This window comes from Triturus cristatus, chromosome 5_2, assembly GCF_964204655.1.
Source record: "Triturus cristatus chromosome 5_2, aTriCri1.1, whole genome shotgun sequence".
NCBI lineage: Eukaryota > Metazoa > Chordata > Amphibia > Caudata > Salamandridae > Triturus > Triturus cristatus.
Window position 1 is genome coordinate 763751035 of NC_140588.1, and position 17066 is coordinate 763768100.

The 17066-nt window shown below is 39.1% G+C and overlaps 1 protein-coding gene across 1 annotated transcript in view; it reads right to left on the bottom strand.

Moving 5' to 3' along the window:
* LOC146829238 (sodium- and chloride-dependent neutral and basic amino acid transporter B(0+)-like) overlaps positions 1-17066 on the bottom strand; it is a 1256359-nt gene that overhangs the window by 1082685 nt on the left and 156608 nt on the right. The window contains exons 5-6 of the mRNA XM_085606669.1: positions 8724-8850; positions 3352-3484 (exon numbers count right to left, since the gene is read on the bottom strand). Of these exons, the coding sequence (XP_085462795.1) occupies positions 3352-3484; positions 8724-8850 (260 nt within the window). The remainder of the gene's footprint in view (positions 1-3351; positions 3485-8723; positions 8851-17066) is intronic.

A 17066-nucleotide genomic window follows, 5' to 3' on the forward strand; every position in this document is an offset into this window, starting at 1 on the left:
TGCAGTTTACTCATGAGATTTCCTCATTAAAAACAGAGTTCAAGTGCTTCTTGCCCTCATGTGTTTTTATACATATATTATGTATATTTGCTAAAGCAGTTTATGTGTTTATTACATTGTTTAGCCTCCTATATGAGAGCTGAATTGGTATTAGGAAAAATGATATATGTTTTTATATATATATATATATAGAGCTGTATATATATTTTTCATATATGATTTTTATTATTTCCGGGGTCCCCGCACATGAGCGGGAATATTCAGTGCTTATGACTTTGATGAGGATACCCTGGAAGAGAAATATATATTTTTTAATCAAATTTATAAAAAAGAAGAAACGTTTTGTTTTGGTGCGCCTGCCATCACTGCTCCTTACATCATGCCTCGGTGTTGCAGTAACGCAGATTGTAAATGCCCATACGTGCATTACAGAGTGTGCCTTCTGGTCCCTCTATCTTTATTTCGGGTGCACAGTATAGTTTACCAGGACATTTGCAATACGTGGGCGCCACCTTGTGGTTCAAGGTAAAATTGCTGGATGATTTTATACTATTTTCTAGTGGAAAGTCTTAATATCACTTATTGAACCCGATTAAATTACAGCAGTAGAGCAACAGCTCACCCAAAGTGTGCAAATCTTCAGCATCTATGTAGACTGTTTAAATGTGTGAAGCTTTTGAGGTTTACCTGGATGCAATCGATGGGGATACCTTCACATCTGAGAAAAAGTAGGCTTGATTAATTAATTTATGATTTAGGACCTGACGATAGATCCATATTGAAGACGTTATCAGAAAACTGGTACAGTCACCTTCTTATGGAGAGGGTGGTATCTAGGAACTAGTGGCTTATGCCAGAAGCATTTAACAGTCGGAAATATACATGAAAGTGTTGACAAAGGCTGGATTAGGGGAGGATTCCAAGGAGATAAAAGTTATTCATAAGGGAGAGGATGTAGCCTAACGGCTAGGGCGGTCAGCCTCAAATCTGGGGAACCGGGTTCAAGTCTCAGCAATGACGCTCAACATCCTGTGATTCTGGGCAACCCCATGTCTAACAAAAATGAACGTGTCCTCATGTAATGCAACTGATGCTCATGTAAAGCGCTCTGATACCTGATTTCGGGTCAAGTTTGCGCTATATCAAACTTCAAGAAAAAAAGTAAAATTTAGAAACCTGTAGTGTCACCACCTAATACTGAGCGTGAGAGTACTGGAAAGGGTTGTTTTCATTTTAGTAGCAGGACACATATTAGTAACCATAAATAATAATAATGACACATTTCTGCATAGTGATGACTGATGTCAGTCATCGAATTGATGCAGTATCAATGCAGAAATGTAGTAATAGATGTGAAGAAATAACTGGAGCTTTACATGGAGCAGAAGACACTTACCCAACTACTGAGAAACAAGCATTGGCGAATTTTCGGGGGGTAATGAGTCTAGTTTAAGCACCGACCACACATCATTAATGGGGTTGTTTAGCACTCATGGAGGGAGAAAAGCTACTCCTTGAATTGCTAAAAGGCAATATCGTATTCAAGAATTTCAATACAAAATTGAGCATGTTTGAGGAGCAATACGTTTTGCTGTTGATTGTTTAAAAAGGTTGCTATTGAGTGTTGATGAGATTGAAAAGAATGAAGACACTGATTAAATGGATATCGTTTGCATGGTAAATAGGGTTAGTGAAGTGCTGAACAATGGGTTATGCAGAGATGCATGGTTACTGTCTACCGAAACTGATGTAACATTGTGATAATTCATTGAGTTTGTAGTACATGGTTGTCTGAACGTTAAGTGTCTGAAGGAGGAACTAATTCCATTTGCAAGGGCGGCCAAGGAACTATTGATGGTGGATGATATTTTAAGACGTGGTGGATCAATGTTTGTGTCCAAGTACATGCACGGTAAAATACTTTCTCTCACACATAGTGGGCATGGGGGTATTACTAAGAGAAGACATTTGGTGACCAGGTTTGGGCAAAGCAGTGAAACATATTGTGAAGGATTGTATTGCAATCGGCATTAGCAATACGTCTCAGGTAATATTCCTTCCCCTGTTATGCCTGTTGAGCATCCACCTACACCTTGGTCTGAATGTTTCATGTTCCTATGGAGGCATTGGTGACACTCCCAAATGTAGACTTGTGTTAATTAATTAATTTAGACTTGGGTAAAGTGACCTGAAGACACAATGGTTGAAAATGTATCTAACCATTATATTATTAAATTCTACGGGAAGTGTTTTCAAGGGAGGGGTGTTCTGAGGATTAGCTACATGACAATGGTGCCCTATTGGTGCCTTTGGGAATGAGAGATTTTCTTAAACGGTCTGGGATTCGGCATACTAAAACCTCTCTTTATCATCCCAGAACAGAAGTAGTAATTTGGTTGAGAGGTTTACCTGTGTTTTGAAAGAACAGTTGCAACCCGCCTTAGTAATAATATGAACTGGATGCCTTGTTATGAAGGAAATGTTGTGGGCTTTTCCAACTACATCACATGATACCAGGGAGTGGATGAATTGAAAAGGTACTGGATGTGTGAAAGGCATTGTAGAACACTTCAAGAGATCAGAACACGAAGGGCAGAATTTTGAAAGTGAAAATTCTTCATTGAGTCAGAATCAAGAAACCAGTTAATGTGAAGTCTGAGCTGCTAATGTAAAAGACTGTGCTGTAATTGTGGTGAGGAAAGGTATGGAATAACACTTCTGTAGTTCCTCCTCAGTAAACCTCGATTGTATGTACTGAGTTTGTGTCATGCTGGAAATGTTGATTTTCCAGAAGAAAATGTGAAGACAGGTGTCACAGATTAAAATGATGCCTGTACATTACAGAGATTATTTTTGGGTAAGATTGTATCTTCTAGAGGATCCTGTTCAAGGAATGTTATGATGTTCATGATATTGTATATGTTTATTTTCATAGATTTATTTTTTTTTGCATTTTATTTCAAACATTGCATTTGTTCTGATAATTTCTGTTTATTTTTAAAGGGGGTATATGTGTGGGGATTTCATCTTACTGTGTTCCATGTTCTACGTTCTGGAACTCAGTGGGACTTGAGGACTAGTTGGGGATTTCAGGTTTGGCAGTTACTGCCCTGGATAGAGAGTTGCTGGATGATAAAAAACATTTCTTCCATACCGTGTTTATTGTCTTCTTAAAACCATGGTGTCTTCTCAAGAAAGTGTACTATCCTTGATCTGTAAGCATTGATCAAAACCAACTCAAGAAGTATCATAATGGACCACTTTACTGTAAAATATTATGATACATGCAACTTGCACAACACTTAAATTTGCAGGAAAATAAATTTCCCAAAATAAAACAATATTACATACCTTCCCTGAAGATTTTATTCCCCTGTAGAGTGCTGCGGCAACCATTATCCAAGCCAAAAGGTTGCAAAGTACTAAGTGCCACACCACGACTCCTGTATCATCAAGTCCGCTTGACCGGCGCAGGGCAACATTACTGAAAATATTCAAAATTGTATTTATTCTCTATATTTTGCAGTTATTGTTTTAATGATTTTTTTTGCAACAGAAACCTCATGCCCTGTTTTGCAGGAATGAGTAAAGTATGTTTGATCCACACTAGATATACAGAATAACTACTGACTATGTATATGAGTTCAGTTTCGATAACTTCATGTAAATACGTCTTTTGTGGATACTCTGAAATTATTTAAAAAGATCTGGCCAACCTGGCCCTACTCTAAACACTCCTCCTACACAGCTTTTTTTTTAGTTATAACAGCTTGAAACAAAGGAGCAAGAAATGGCAGGTTGGAAGGAGAAAGAAATTATGTATATATATTTTATAGTATATTGTGCTTAGCACGTTGTCTGTTTTATTGTATAGCCAATCAGGAAACAAGAAATTATGTTCAATCACAGATATACAGTGGATTTGCAAGGAAACCATAGTAATATTCATGCTTGCATTTCCTGTAAGGCCTTGAAGCATAGCCTTTAATATAGATCCAATCTGTACACCTTTTTTGCAAGGCACAATGACATTTCGGTCAACATAAGGTGTCATCAGCACTAGCAAAATATAGATGCTGATTGACAAATTCAAGATCTGTTGATACGTATGTATGCAGGCAGTAAATCTATAGGCAGGTGAAATTTTCCACAGTTGTAAATTTAGAAAACAGTTGGAAAATTGAAGGTCAAAGAGGAGGTACGAGTATCAGAATGCAATGGCAGCTTTAAAAAAAAACGTATTCTATTCATTACAATTTGACTGTTGTGCCTGCATGCGCTCGATTGGTGGCCCTCTAGTTTAACAAACCTTTAAAAATAGGGCTCATGTTTAAAAGAAGTTGGCTTTAAATAACTCAGATGACTCTAGGGCCTACAGAAACCCACTAGTCACATGTTCAAATTCCAACTTATCTGATTTGCCTGATTTATTGGCGTTAAGTAATAAGTGCATGTGTTTTTTAAGCACTTAAAGACAGTACGGCTGTAGTGTCAGAGGTACTCCCATGTATTGGCACCACGTGATGACCTTTGACTACTATTATTTTAATTGACTTTAGGTGTTTTCTTGAATGTACAACATCATGTTTCCTGCATGTGCCTTTTTCCCAAAGATTTCTTCTGTGTCTCCTTGTAGCTGCAAGGGAGGTAGCGTTTGCTTTTTATAGCCTTGCCAGGAACAGAACGTTTGGGATGTGCATTTGAAAGCATGAGAGAGAGAAAGGTATGAAATGTACTTCTCTGTATTGGAGTGTAGTGTTTTAAGCAGTGGTGCTCAAATGTGCATTATGTTGTACATTGGGAGATGAAGTGTGTAGTGCTAAAGGCAGTGGTGCACAAATGTGCATTGTGTTTTACATTGGGAAGTTTAATGACGTTTTTACTATTGGCTTTGACATGCCCTCATGCCACCTTGAATTTTGACCTACTAGCTTGAGCTTTGTGCACACAAGCATCCCCCCAGATCACTCAAGTTCTTTAGGCTATTCAGGTTCAAGGTTGTTTTCTGTACTTTTGGAAACTTCGCAAGATAATGTGTGAGATGCACGCTTGGAGCAGAGATTGTTGTTGCCAGGGAAATGTGTGGAATGTACAGCGCTGTCTCTGAGTCAAAATAAAGTGACCTGGCCAGCTTCTGTCTTGACCCAACACAGACCAGTATGGTCAGCTAGGTTTTTCATAACACAAGAAAGGGGATGAGGTTTCTAGAAGCTTCCTTTTCCTCTGGATGAGTAAAAAGTATTAAAAGGCAGGAATTCTTGGCGCTCAGACAGGAGCTCGCTGTGGAGCAGACGTGTTGGCACAGGGATCTTGTTTTTAGGGTCTCAATCGAGGCTTCTGCCTGGCTGTCAAAGGCTCCTCCAAGCTGAGTTGACAGGAATGATGGGAGAGAGTGATCAGTGATGTATTTCGTTTGATTATTGGAACTGTGATGTGTGAGTGTGTCTGTGTGCACATTCAAGTCTCCACTGGTTATAATCATCTGATCTATTTAGTGTATTTATCTTTCTGGTTACTTGTATTTAACGGTACTTATTTCTTGCAGTGGACGTCCAGTATTATCTACTCGTATTTTATATCATATATTTTATTTCATGCATTTAACAGTTGAATTTGCTTACTTGTAAGTGTGTTATTATTGCTTACAGATATATATATACATATGTTGTTTTCATTTGACACCTGGGAAAGCCTTTCTGTTAGAGAGTGTTGCACAAATAAAACTCCATGCTTTATTTGAAAACTGTCTTTTGACATGCCTCATTTTAAGAGAGGGAAATTCCTTTCTAGGGGCCATATGTAGGTAGCTCAATACCGGTCGGTAACGGACGATTTTCGGTAAAAATCACGTTACCGACCGGTATTCAGGCTTTCTGTATGTAGGGGGGACATTTCAGGATTCGGTAATTTACTGAATCAGTAAAATTACCGAATCGGTAATTATACCGATTCGGTGAATACCGAATCCTGAAATGAGATGTAGGGGGAGTGTGTGGGTGTAGTGTGGATTCGTTATTTACCACCAACTGAAAGTTGGTGGTAAATGACGAATGTCTTAGTTAATGCATTATTTGGCCCTTAGATGTGTGCAATGTGGCAGACACACATGCCCTTAGGGCATGTATGTGTGCCACATGTGCACACATGCAGGAATCAGGGGTGCAACAGGGTGTCAATGTGACACCCTGCCACCCTTGATTGTGCTCCCCCCATTACCGAATCGGTATTTACCGATTCGGTAATGGTAACTGGCTTCCCATTGATTCCTATGGGCCTCCTGGGCCATAGGAATCAATGAGATACAAGTTACCATTACCGAATCGGTAAATACCGATTCTAAAATACCGACACTTACCGAATCTGTATTTTCTTCCCTACATTACATTTACCGATTCATAAATACCGAATCGGTAAAATTCGGTATTTAAGAATCGGTAAATGTAATTTACCTACATAAGGCCCTAGGTGTTTTAATTGCTTCGCTGTGTGTGTGATTCCGTGTGGGAGTGCAGGATTTTCTATTAATTGGGAGGGTGAAGCAATACAACTTTTTATGGTGCCTGCTGTAAATTAAGGGGAATATTTATCAAAAGTTCATGCAACACAGGAATTGGGCCTGTCATCCTTGGGGTGGTCTGCACCCAAACCTTTTGTCTGCTTACTTCCTGTTCTTGCAGATTCTTTTTATAGGCCTTAGAACTCTGAGCACTTAATCACTGCTGATGGCTCTTCCTGAGCAGGAAGGGAGGGAGAAGCTGCCATACCTGAATGTCCTGGTTCCCACAAAAAGGACTGATTACCCCCTCATAGTCTGGAGCCATGGCTGGGAAGAAAGGACCTGTGTGCACTTCAAAGACCCTTCTTTGAAGTCACCCCACTTCAAAGGCATATTTGGGTATAAGTACTGGATCTCTGACCCCACCAGAGCAGACACTTTTGGACCTACTACTGGACTCTGTCAGAAGAACTGCTGTGCTTCTTCCAAGACTGACAATCTGCTGGACTGCTGACTTGAAAGGCCTGCTTTCCTCTCGGGCTGCCCTGCTGCCTGCTGCTCTCTGCCTCTGCCTAGGAGAGCTGGACTCTGCCTGGCACTGAAGTGGTCTTCAGGGGCTTGTTGACTTGCATCCTGTTGCTTGAGACTCAGGGCAATCAATGTCTCTGCCCCTCCTCCTGTGCCTTGTTCACTGGAATTGGACCCAAATACCTGCTGGACCGGAACCAGCGCTGAGCTCAACAGACCCTGACGCATCACTGCCACAGTGTCAAGAAAATCGTCGCATCACCTCAACTGCGGGCCCGACATTTCGATGCATCGCTAATCTGCACCCCGTATCTCGCTGTTGCAACCAGGGGAAAAGTACTCTGTTCACTGGGCTTGTGTGGCTCTTGTCCCCAGCCTGCACTCTATTATGATCGTCCTGAACCGTTGTCCTTGCCCCAGTCCAGCGTGACCTTAAGTAAACCCTAAAGAGCTATTGCTTTTTTAAGCACTATTTTTACACTTATGTTTTTTTTTTTTTTTTTGAAAAACCTTTATTGACATGTCAATCAAGAACAAGTATGGGCCTACAACCCCCCGGGGCCGGCCGCTAAGCAATCAGAGCAACAAAGATCAAATGTAAACACAGGCAGCACCTCGGGGAGCAGAATCTTCATGCTAATACTGTGAACAGCGCAGGTAGGACACCAGGAGAAAAAGGGTTTTCATTTTACAATGGAACAAGACAGAAGGATCAGGTGCCGAACAATGTTTTTTAAACTTCATATCTTGACTTGTACTTATTGGGTTTTTTTTCATTTTTGTCTTGTTTAATCTATGTTTCTAAACCTGTCTGGAGTATTTTTGTGGTGTATTATTGTGTGTGTGTGTGTGTGTGTGTGTGTGTGTGTGTGTGTGTGTGTGTGTGTGTGTGTGTGTGTGTGTGTGTGCGTGTGTGTGTGTGCATGTATGTATGCATGTATGTGTGTGATTTGTACAAATACTTTACACATTGCCTCTTTAGATAAGCCTGAGTGCTGTGTGCCAAGCTACCAGACAGTGAGCACAGGTTATCTTGACTAGAGTGGTGGTTCCTGCTTGGACAGGGTGTATGCCCTTGCCAACACCATTTCAAACAGCAGGACAGGAAGCAAAGTTGCTGTGCTGCGTTGCCTGAACAAGAGAGAGTTGAAGAACAACATATCTACAAAGATATGGTTCTCTTCAGCTCTCTCCATGCGCTGGAGCAATTGTGGCTACCAAGCGCCAATGCAGGCACTTGTAGCACTATGTTTGTGTGCATTTGTATGCAGTCATACTCCCTTAAACAAAAACAAAACATTTCAGTTCAGCAGTCCCTTAAAGTCAACAGTACATAAACAAAAAAACTTTGAATGAATATCCACACATAATTAATATTTTTGTAATAAGGATATAATTTATTAATCTCAGAATGAACCTTAATAGTTAGTAAACCCTACACTTATATTTTACATGTATATTGTATTGACTTTTGATGATTCAAAGTGGTTTGTGCTTGCTATTGGTTACTAACTGCTTAAGTTTCTGTAGAGATATTCAGAACATTAATAATGCAATTTTACATTTTGGCTGTTTAGTTAATGCTAGATTTGTAAATGTTTGCCATGCACATTTCTCTTCTTAAGTGTTCCAAGGCAAAAATTAAAAACGTTTTAAATCGACTCTTCTCTGGCTTTGTCATTATTAAACCATTACTTACTCCCAGTAGAGCTTGCTTGGGAGATCCTGGGGTGGACCACTTGTGTCATTACTTATGCAGGATACATTTCTTTCATTGTCCAACGGTAAGTTTTTTCCTTTCGAGTCCGAAGTTATATTACATTCATCTATGAGAAAATAAACGTATTATGGGTAGTTTTCAATAGCAACATAAAACACAGGGGTGTAACTCAGGCCCCTGTAGCCTCTGCGCCGCAGTATTCAACCCAAGGCCTATGAATATGTGTAAAATATGGGAGTCTTAGGGAACCCTATTTACATACTTTTGCTTTCCTGATTAACCACCTAACTCTCTGCAGTGTCTAATCCTTTAAACCCTATATGTATTGAGTTAATTCATGAACTTCACTTTTAGAAGTAAGTGTACTAAATAGGCACTGTAATTACATCAATAGGTCCGTATGTATATTAAACATTTAAAGTACATCTCTGCCCTCTGACAAGCACACATCTTTCTATGACTCATTGATGGAACAACGTGATAACTTCAGGCAATATACGTATTATAGCAAACCCTATCACACCTAAGAGGAAGCATCCAAGCACAACAGGCAGCCATCATGGTCGGTTATATTGTGCCACTTACATCTTGGCTTCCACTAGCATAATCTCGGCACGTTTACAATTGAACGCAAAGGCTACTGAAGACTGTGATATTGAAACATCAACATCATAGCATGATAATATGAAAGTGTCATCAACGGGAATCTAGAAAACATGAATGTAGCTCCCATAGAAATTACCTCTGATGACTAAACTAGTTGGAAATGGCCATGGGATTTAGGGGCATACCTTCCAATGGTGCAGCGGGTGAATGAAAGAATAAATGACGTCATTTATAGAGCGCAACTTTCACTCCTAGGAGCATCTTGGTGCTAGGAAGCGGGTGTGTTGAGGGATGAGGGAGAGTAGCCTCAGTCGGGAAGACATCAAATAAGTGGTAATACCAGATTATCTGGGGCTGCAAAAATCCAGATTTTCAAAAGTTTTTTACCTACTGGCGGTCGCCAGTAGGTAGTTATAGTTAGGACCCTGTTTCCATAGGAAATCCGCAACATTCTATTTGGAATAACTTTGGCGCCGGTCGACGAATCAAAATAGGTGGGGCGCTACGCTCCGCTCCTACCCTGAAAGTCTCGGGGGGATTCGTCAAGCGGGGGCTGAGAAAAAAGGGGGGTCCCAAAACGCGTTTTTCCCATGCATTTTTCCATAGGACCTTTAGACACAGCTACAGCCCGAACGGCTCAACAGAGTTACTTGAAATTTGGCAGAGAGGTAGTCCTTAGGTCAAGGAAGTGCCTTTTGTAGGTCTGGTGTAAATCTGTTCAGTAGTTCCTGAGAAAATAGCATTTAAAAGCATATATATATCTGAGCCAGCTTACGGTGCGCTTACCGTGCGCTTACGGTAAGCTTACCGTACGCGTACGGTGACGTGCGCGAGCGCGATTCTGATTGGCTGTTAGATCTTAGTAAACATTCGAATCGGTCGAAACCAGGAAGCGGCGGCCGCCATTTCGTGTGTTTCAGTCAGAAAAAAAAAGGGTGAAAACTTGAAAAGGGGGCAAGGAAGAGAGTTACAGACCCCCTAACATTTGAAAGGGGGTCAAAGAAGGACAGAAAAGTACAAAAAAAACATTTATTAATTTTTTTAAAAAATCACGGGGTACGCGTACGGTAAGCTTACGGTGAGCTTACCGTACGCGTACGGTAGAAAAAAAAAATAAAAAAAGAAATAAAATTCAGATTTAAGTGTTTAGATATTAGGGGGCTCTAAAAAGAGCCGTTGTGTTTATGAAGTGATTTGATTTTTTAGTGGTACCTATAAGTAAGTACCGATGCAGAGTCTAAGGTTCAAGAGGAAGACTCTGTTCCCTTCATCATTGAAGTGTACACCATCTCCTCTATAAATGTCTTGCATGTCGTAACGCAAGTTGTTGTGGTAAATGGAACCCATACCATAGTCTCGGAGGAAAGCAGAAACAGATTTGTTGACGTGCTTTCTTGCTTTGTCAATCTGCGGACAAAAATGATTGGACCAGTTCCATTTTTGTCTTTGGCATATGTTAGAATACACAAAGGCAGTTTTAGGGAAAAGTGAAAACAGTTGTGCAAAGGTGTCCTTCATAAGCATTTCCAGACCTACCCCAGTCAAAGTGCCTAGGTCATTGCCACCACAGTGCACTATTATGAGGTCAGGGTGTTGGATTTGCATGAAGGATTTCACCACTGGCATCAATTGGTGCCACTTTAACCCTCTCTGACCAATCCATTTAATGTCTACATTTGGCAAAGCAAGGTCTCTCACCATACCTGTTTTCTCTGCATACTTTTCACTCCAGAAGACATACAATCCACACTGTGAACATCTTCCAAGGAGTTCGGGGTGCACTCAGGAGGTGTAATTCAGTAGAATGGTAAAAAGAAATGAAAGACAGTTTGGAAATGGAGGCATACATATATTTTTTTTTTTTAAAAGAACTGATTGGCTGTTTCATACCATTCTACACTAAAAACTAGGCTGTATGTGTAAATTTATAGAAGCATGTTTTGTATTGGTACAGAAAAATGTGTTACCAAAGAACAGTACTATGGATTTGCTGTTAGGTTTGAAAAGTCAAGCACTCCTGCTCTTTGGAAATGAAACATTGTGTGGTGAACTTCTGACCTAACTCTACACAGCAGTGTTTCAAGAGCAGTTGCTATGGTAGCAGGCAGAAGTCAAGTTGGGGGAAGGGTACTAGGCTGAAGTCAAGTTGGGGGAAGGGTACTGTTGGAAAAGGGTTGGTTTTCAACCAATAGAAATGTGTGATTACATTTGAAAAAAAGGGGGAAGCACTGAGATTTGAAACTAACATGTATATGTGTGGAAAAAGAGAGGGAAACATTGCCATTATCTGGTTCTGCTGAGAGGAGAGAGGTGTACAGAACAGAGATCCTGGCTCTGATAATCTGCTGTTTGAGTGCCACATTTCTTTCACAACTAACTAATTTTAAAGGTGAGTTAAGAGTTTGAGAGGGGATGTATATGGTAAATTAAGAAATGAATAATAGAATTGGAATTCCTTTTGTTGAAGTTGTGTTTATCATTTTGTGTTTTGGGAGAAATTTAAATGTGAGGAACATGTAAAATAATATGGACTATGTTTTCACTATAAATTAAGGTGTACTGGTATAAATGAGGAATACTTTTAGGGTTTGAGGTTGCAGTCAGTAATGCAAATACATTCAGCATCACTAAGGCTGGTTGCCCTTGCTGGAGTGTAGTCAGTCACCCAGGTTACACATGTTGCTGGTCTGAAAATGTTGTTTGGACATGTGCTTTTTTAAGAATCTGAAAAGTGGATTCAAAATGTGTCAGACTGTAAAAGTACTTATCACTTGCCAAAAAAAAGAGTAGTAAGTGTGCTTTCAAATTGGCAAAGAAATTTCGTTTTCTGACTAATATGAAAACATGACTCTGTGTGCAAAGAGGAATTACAGGCAGAGATTTATTGCGTATTGCTCTGGTGATTTTACATTTGCATTAGATGGAAAGGGGGAGCTATTTTTTTGTGCAGAAGCAGACTCTTAGCACACAGCCAGCTGCTTATCCTGTGGAATCATGCACAGTATTCACAACCGAGTGGGTTTTGAGGTTGCAGTCAGTAATGCAAATACATTCAGCATCACTAAGGCTGGTTGCCCTTGCTGGAGTGTACTCAGTCACCCAGGTTACACATGTTGCTGGTCTGAAAAAGCTGTTTGGACATGTGCTTTTTTAAGAATCTGAAAAGTGGATTCATAATGTGTCAGACTGTAAAAGTACTTACCACTTGCAAAAAAAAAGAGTAGTAAGTGTGCTTTCAAATTGGCAAAGAAATTTCGTTTTCTGACTAATATGAAAACATGACTCTGTGTGCAAAGAGGAATTACAGGCAGAGATTTATTGCGTATTGCTCTGGTAATTTTGCAGTTGCATTAGTAGGAAAGGGGGAGCTATTTTTTTCTGCAGAAGCAGACTCTTAGCACACAGCCAGCTGCTTATCCTGTGGAATCATGCACAGTATTCACAACCGAGTGGAGTTTGAGGTTGCAGTCAGTAATGCAAATACATTCAACATCACTAAGGCTGGTTGCCCTTGCTGGAGTGTAGTCAGTCACCCAGGTTACACATGTTGCTGGTCTGAAAAAGCTGTTTGGACATGTGCTTTTTTAAGAATCTGAAAAGTGGGTTCATAATGTGTCAGACTGTAAAAGTACTTATCACTTGCAAAAAAAAAGAGTAGTAAGTGTGCTTTCAAATTGGCAAAGAAATTTCGTTTTCTGACTAATATGAAAACATGACTCTGTGTGCAAAGAGGAATTATAGACAGAGATTTATTGCGTATTGCTCTGGTAATTTTACAGTTGCATTAGTAGGAAAGGGGGAGCTATTTTTTTATGCAGAAGCAGACTCTTAGCACACACCCAGCTGCTTATCCTGTGGTATCATGCACAGTAATCACAACCGAGTGAGGTTTGAGGTTGCAGTCAGTAATGCAAATACATTCAGCATCACTAAGGCTGGTTGCCCTTGGTGGAGTGTAGTCAGTCACCCAGGTTACACATGTTGCTGGTCTCAAAAAGCTGTTTGGACATGTGCTTTTTTAAGAATCTGAAAAGTGGATTTAAAATGTGTCAGACTGTAAAAGTACTTATCACTTGCCAAAAAAAAGAGTAGTAAGTGTGGTTTCAAATTGGCAAAGAAATTTCGTTTTCAGACTAATATGAAAACATGACTCTGTGTGCAAATAGGAATTACAGGCAGAGATTTATTGCGTATTGCTCTGGTAATTATACAGTTGCATTAGTAGGAAAGGGGGAGCTATTTTTTTATGCAGAAGCAGACTCTTAGCACACACCCAGCTGCTTATCCTGTGGAATAATGCACAGTATTCACAACCGAGTGGGGTTTGAGGTTGCACTTAGTAATGCAAATACAAACATGTAAAATAATATGGACTATGTTTTCACCATAAATTAAGGTGTACTGGTATAAATGAGGAATACTTTTAGGGTTTGAGGTTGCAGTCAGTAATGCAAATACATTCAGCATCACTAAGGCTGGTTGCCCTTGCTGGAGTGTAGTCAGTCACCCAGGTTACACATGTTGCTGGTCTCAAAAAGCTGTTTGGTATTGCTCTGGTGATTTTACATTTGCATTAGATGGAAAGGGGGAGCTATTTTTTTATGCAGAAGCAGACTCTTAGCACACACCCAGCTGCTTATCCTGTGGAATCATGCACAGTATTCACAACCGATTGGGGTTTGAGGTTGCACTTAGTAATGCAAATACATTCAGCATCACTAAGGCTGGTTGCCCTTGCTGGAGTGTAGTCAGTCACCCAGGTTACACATGTTGCTGGTCTCAAAAAGCAGTTTGGACATGTGCTTTTTTCAGAATCTGAAAAGTGGATTCAAAATGTGTCAGACTGTAAAAGTACTTATCACTTGCCAAAAAAGCAGTAGGAAGTGTGCTTTCCAATTGGCAAAGAAATTTCGTTTTCTGCCTAATTTCAAACCATGACTCTGTGTGCACACAGGAATTGTTTTTAGATATTTAATTTGTGAAGGTGTTATTGTGATTTTCACTTGTAGGAAAGGGGTACTTAGTATTTTAAGATTTGAAAAGATCATAAAAAATGTAGTAATATATTTAAATAAAAAAAAGGAATTTTTTTTTAGTTTTTTTCAGGTATTGCTGAAGAGCAGTGAACAAAATTTAAGATGCCTACAAAATCCAGACTAAGGAAAAACCACAAAACAAAACTATATTTGAAGACAACTGGAGGACCTAAGTTAGTTGGAGATGCTCATGTTGGGAAAAACAGAAAGTGTTCTGGTAAGCAGACAAAAGATTTTTTAAAGAACATCTTCATAAAAAGGAAAAATGTACAAAATGTCTGTACTGGAAAGAATGTTTTCAATAGAAAAGAACAGGAAAAAATTGAGTATTTAGTTAATGCAAATATACCTTCAGAAACAATAAAGATTAACTTAAACAGAAAAACAGCGTTTAAAGAGATACGTAGAAAAATGTTTCAGAGAAGAGTTATGTCCAATTTGATAAAGGATGTGAAGAAATATAAGAAAAAGGCTAAATTTTATAAGAGAAAAAGAAATTGAAGCAATTGCAGCAAAGGCATTAGAATTAAAAAGGAAACTATTCATTTTAATTTTGAATAGGATGCGTACATTAGATAAAATGGTTAATGTACTGAAATCACAAAGCAAAAGGAAAAGAGTAGTGAAAAGAACAAACTTTTGTAAAGTGTTTTTAGGAGAATGGATGCATAGTTCAAGTAGTGAACCTTTTTTTAATGAAGAGAGTTATTTTCAAAGTAATAGTTTGCTGCATGCAGTTGACACCAGAGGTCGTGCTTATGAAGTGAAAAATGGTTGTATAATGGAGAAGGAGATAATGGTTCCAAGAGATGAGGTACAAGTGATGGCGGATGAGGCTATGGGGAGACGTCCTAAAGCCCCAGTGTACACTTGGAATTGTAGTAGTATTTGCACTGTGCGTCAGGAATCTATTGATAAATTTCGTGAGTTTCTAAGAGAATATAGTAAAAAAAGTGTAAAACAGAAGATTAAGGTGCTTCAAAGTCTAGAACCATGCAGAGTGAGAGAGAATACTGGTTTGCAGGGTCATTCTCTGGCTTGTCTATCTAGAAAAGTGTGTAAAAGTGTTTTTCATCATTTTAGGATGCTGGCTGTTCATCATACTGAAATGAGAAAGTTTGTGAGACGGTTGTATTTTGCTAAAAGTCCAGCAATAAAGTTAGATGAATTGAATAGGGCTCTGTTCCGTGGATCGGTATCAGATGTAGAGAAGGTTATTGATGAAATTCAGTTTTGTTACTTTGGTCCTGAACAAGACAGTGCAGAAAAGGACACAGTAAATGAGGAAGAAGTGGAAGAGAATGTAGAACCCTCTGTAAGTAAGACATTTAATGATCACATAACAAAATTTGCAATAATCTCTAATGAAAGACCAAATATAACTTGTATTTGTTGCCGCAGAACTCATTATAGAAAACAAACTAGGAATGTTGATCTCTAAGAGAAAAAGTGATAATGAAGATAATTATAAGTGGAAGGATTTTGCCACATATATATTTCTTGAAAATTGTTTTGAATTGGGTGAAGATCAGCGTATTTGTAAATACTGTTACAACAAGTTAGAGGAAAATAGAATGCCGACCAGAGCTGTACATAATAATTTAGAATTGGATGTGATTCCTGCCGAACTTTCTGAATTAAATACATATGAGTCTATACTTATTCAATGTGTTCATCCGTTCCAGACCATAGTACGTATGGAGCCCAAAACTGGTAAATTACCTCCTTCAGATTTACTGAGAGGTTTAAAAGGAAGAGTGGTGTATTTGCCCTTGGATTTGAAAAAAAATATGGAAACTATTGATGCAGATACTTTGGAAACTGAACCATTAGTTATTCTGGTTAATGGTGTACCTACAAAGAATAAGAAGATTTGGCAGGAGCTGGTAGATGTACGGAAAGTACAAAGAGCAAATTTGTATTTGAAAAGGAATAACAAATGGTATGAATCAATTTATATAGAAGAAGAAGAAGAAGATTTACAAGAAGACACAGAAACACCAACTGGACAAATTGAAAAAGTGGACAAGTCAAAGGAAGAAGAAATTTATGAACATTTTAGCATACATCCTCTTCATTCAAAAGAAGTTATGGGAGACAATATTGATCTGTTTCAGATGAAGAAAGCAAAAGGAACTCCCGTGAGTGTATGGGAGGAGAGCTTGGAAGCTCGATGTTTTCCCCAGCTGTTTCCTACAGGAAAAGGAGGACGATATGATGAACGTCCAGAACAGATTCCAGCTTCTGAGTATCGAACTACAAGACTATATGCAGAAGATCCCAGATTTTGACAAAGTATTCTTTATTTGTTCCATCTTTTATTTGAAAGCGACTTGTCTGCATTATCATATGCAGTAAATCACATTTTAAAAAGTCGAGTACATTTACAAAATGTGTCTGCTAAGGATTTTATGGAAAAAGTGCAGCACCGAGATGATCATTTGGAAACACAACTGATCAATCTGATGGCTTGTCAGCGTGGGACAAATGAATATTGGTACCGACGCCATGGTGAATTAAAATGCATGTTACGAAATTTAGGAACACCAACATGGTTCCTTACCCTAAGCTGTGCTGAGTACGCTTGGGATGATTTACTGGATTTTCTACGAGAGGCAAATTCAAACATTAAAAACATCGAATACAAGACAGCAGGAGAACTGTGCTCATTGGATCCGGT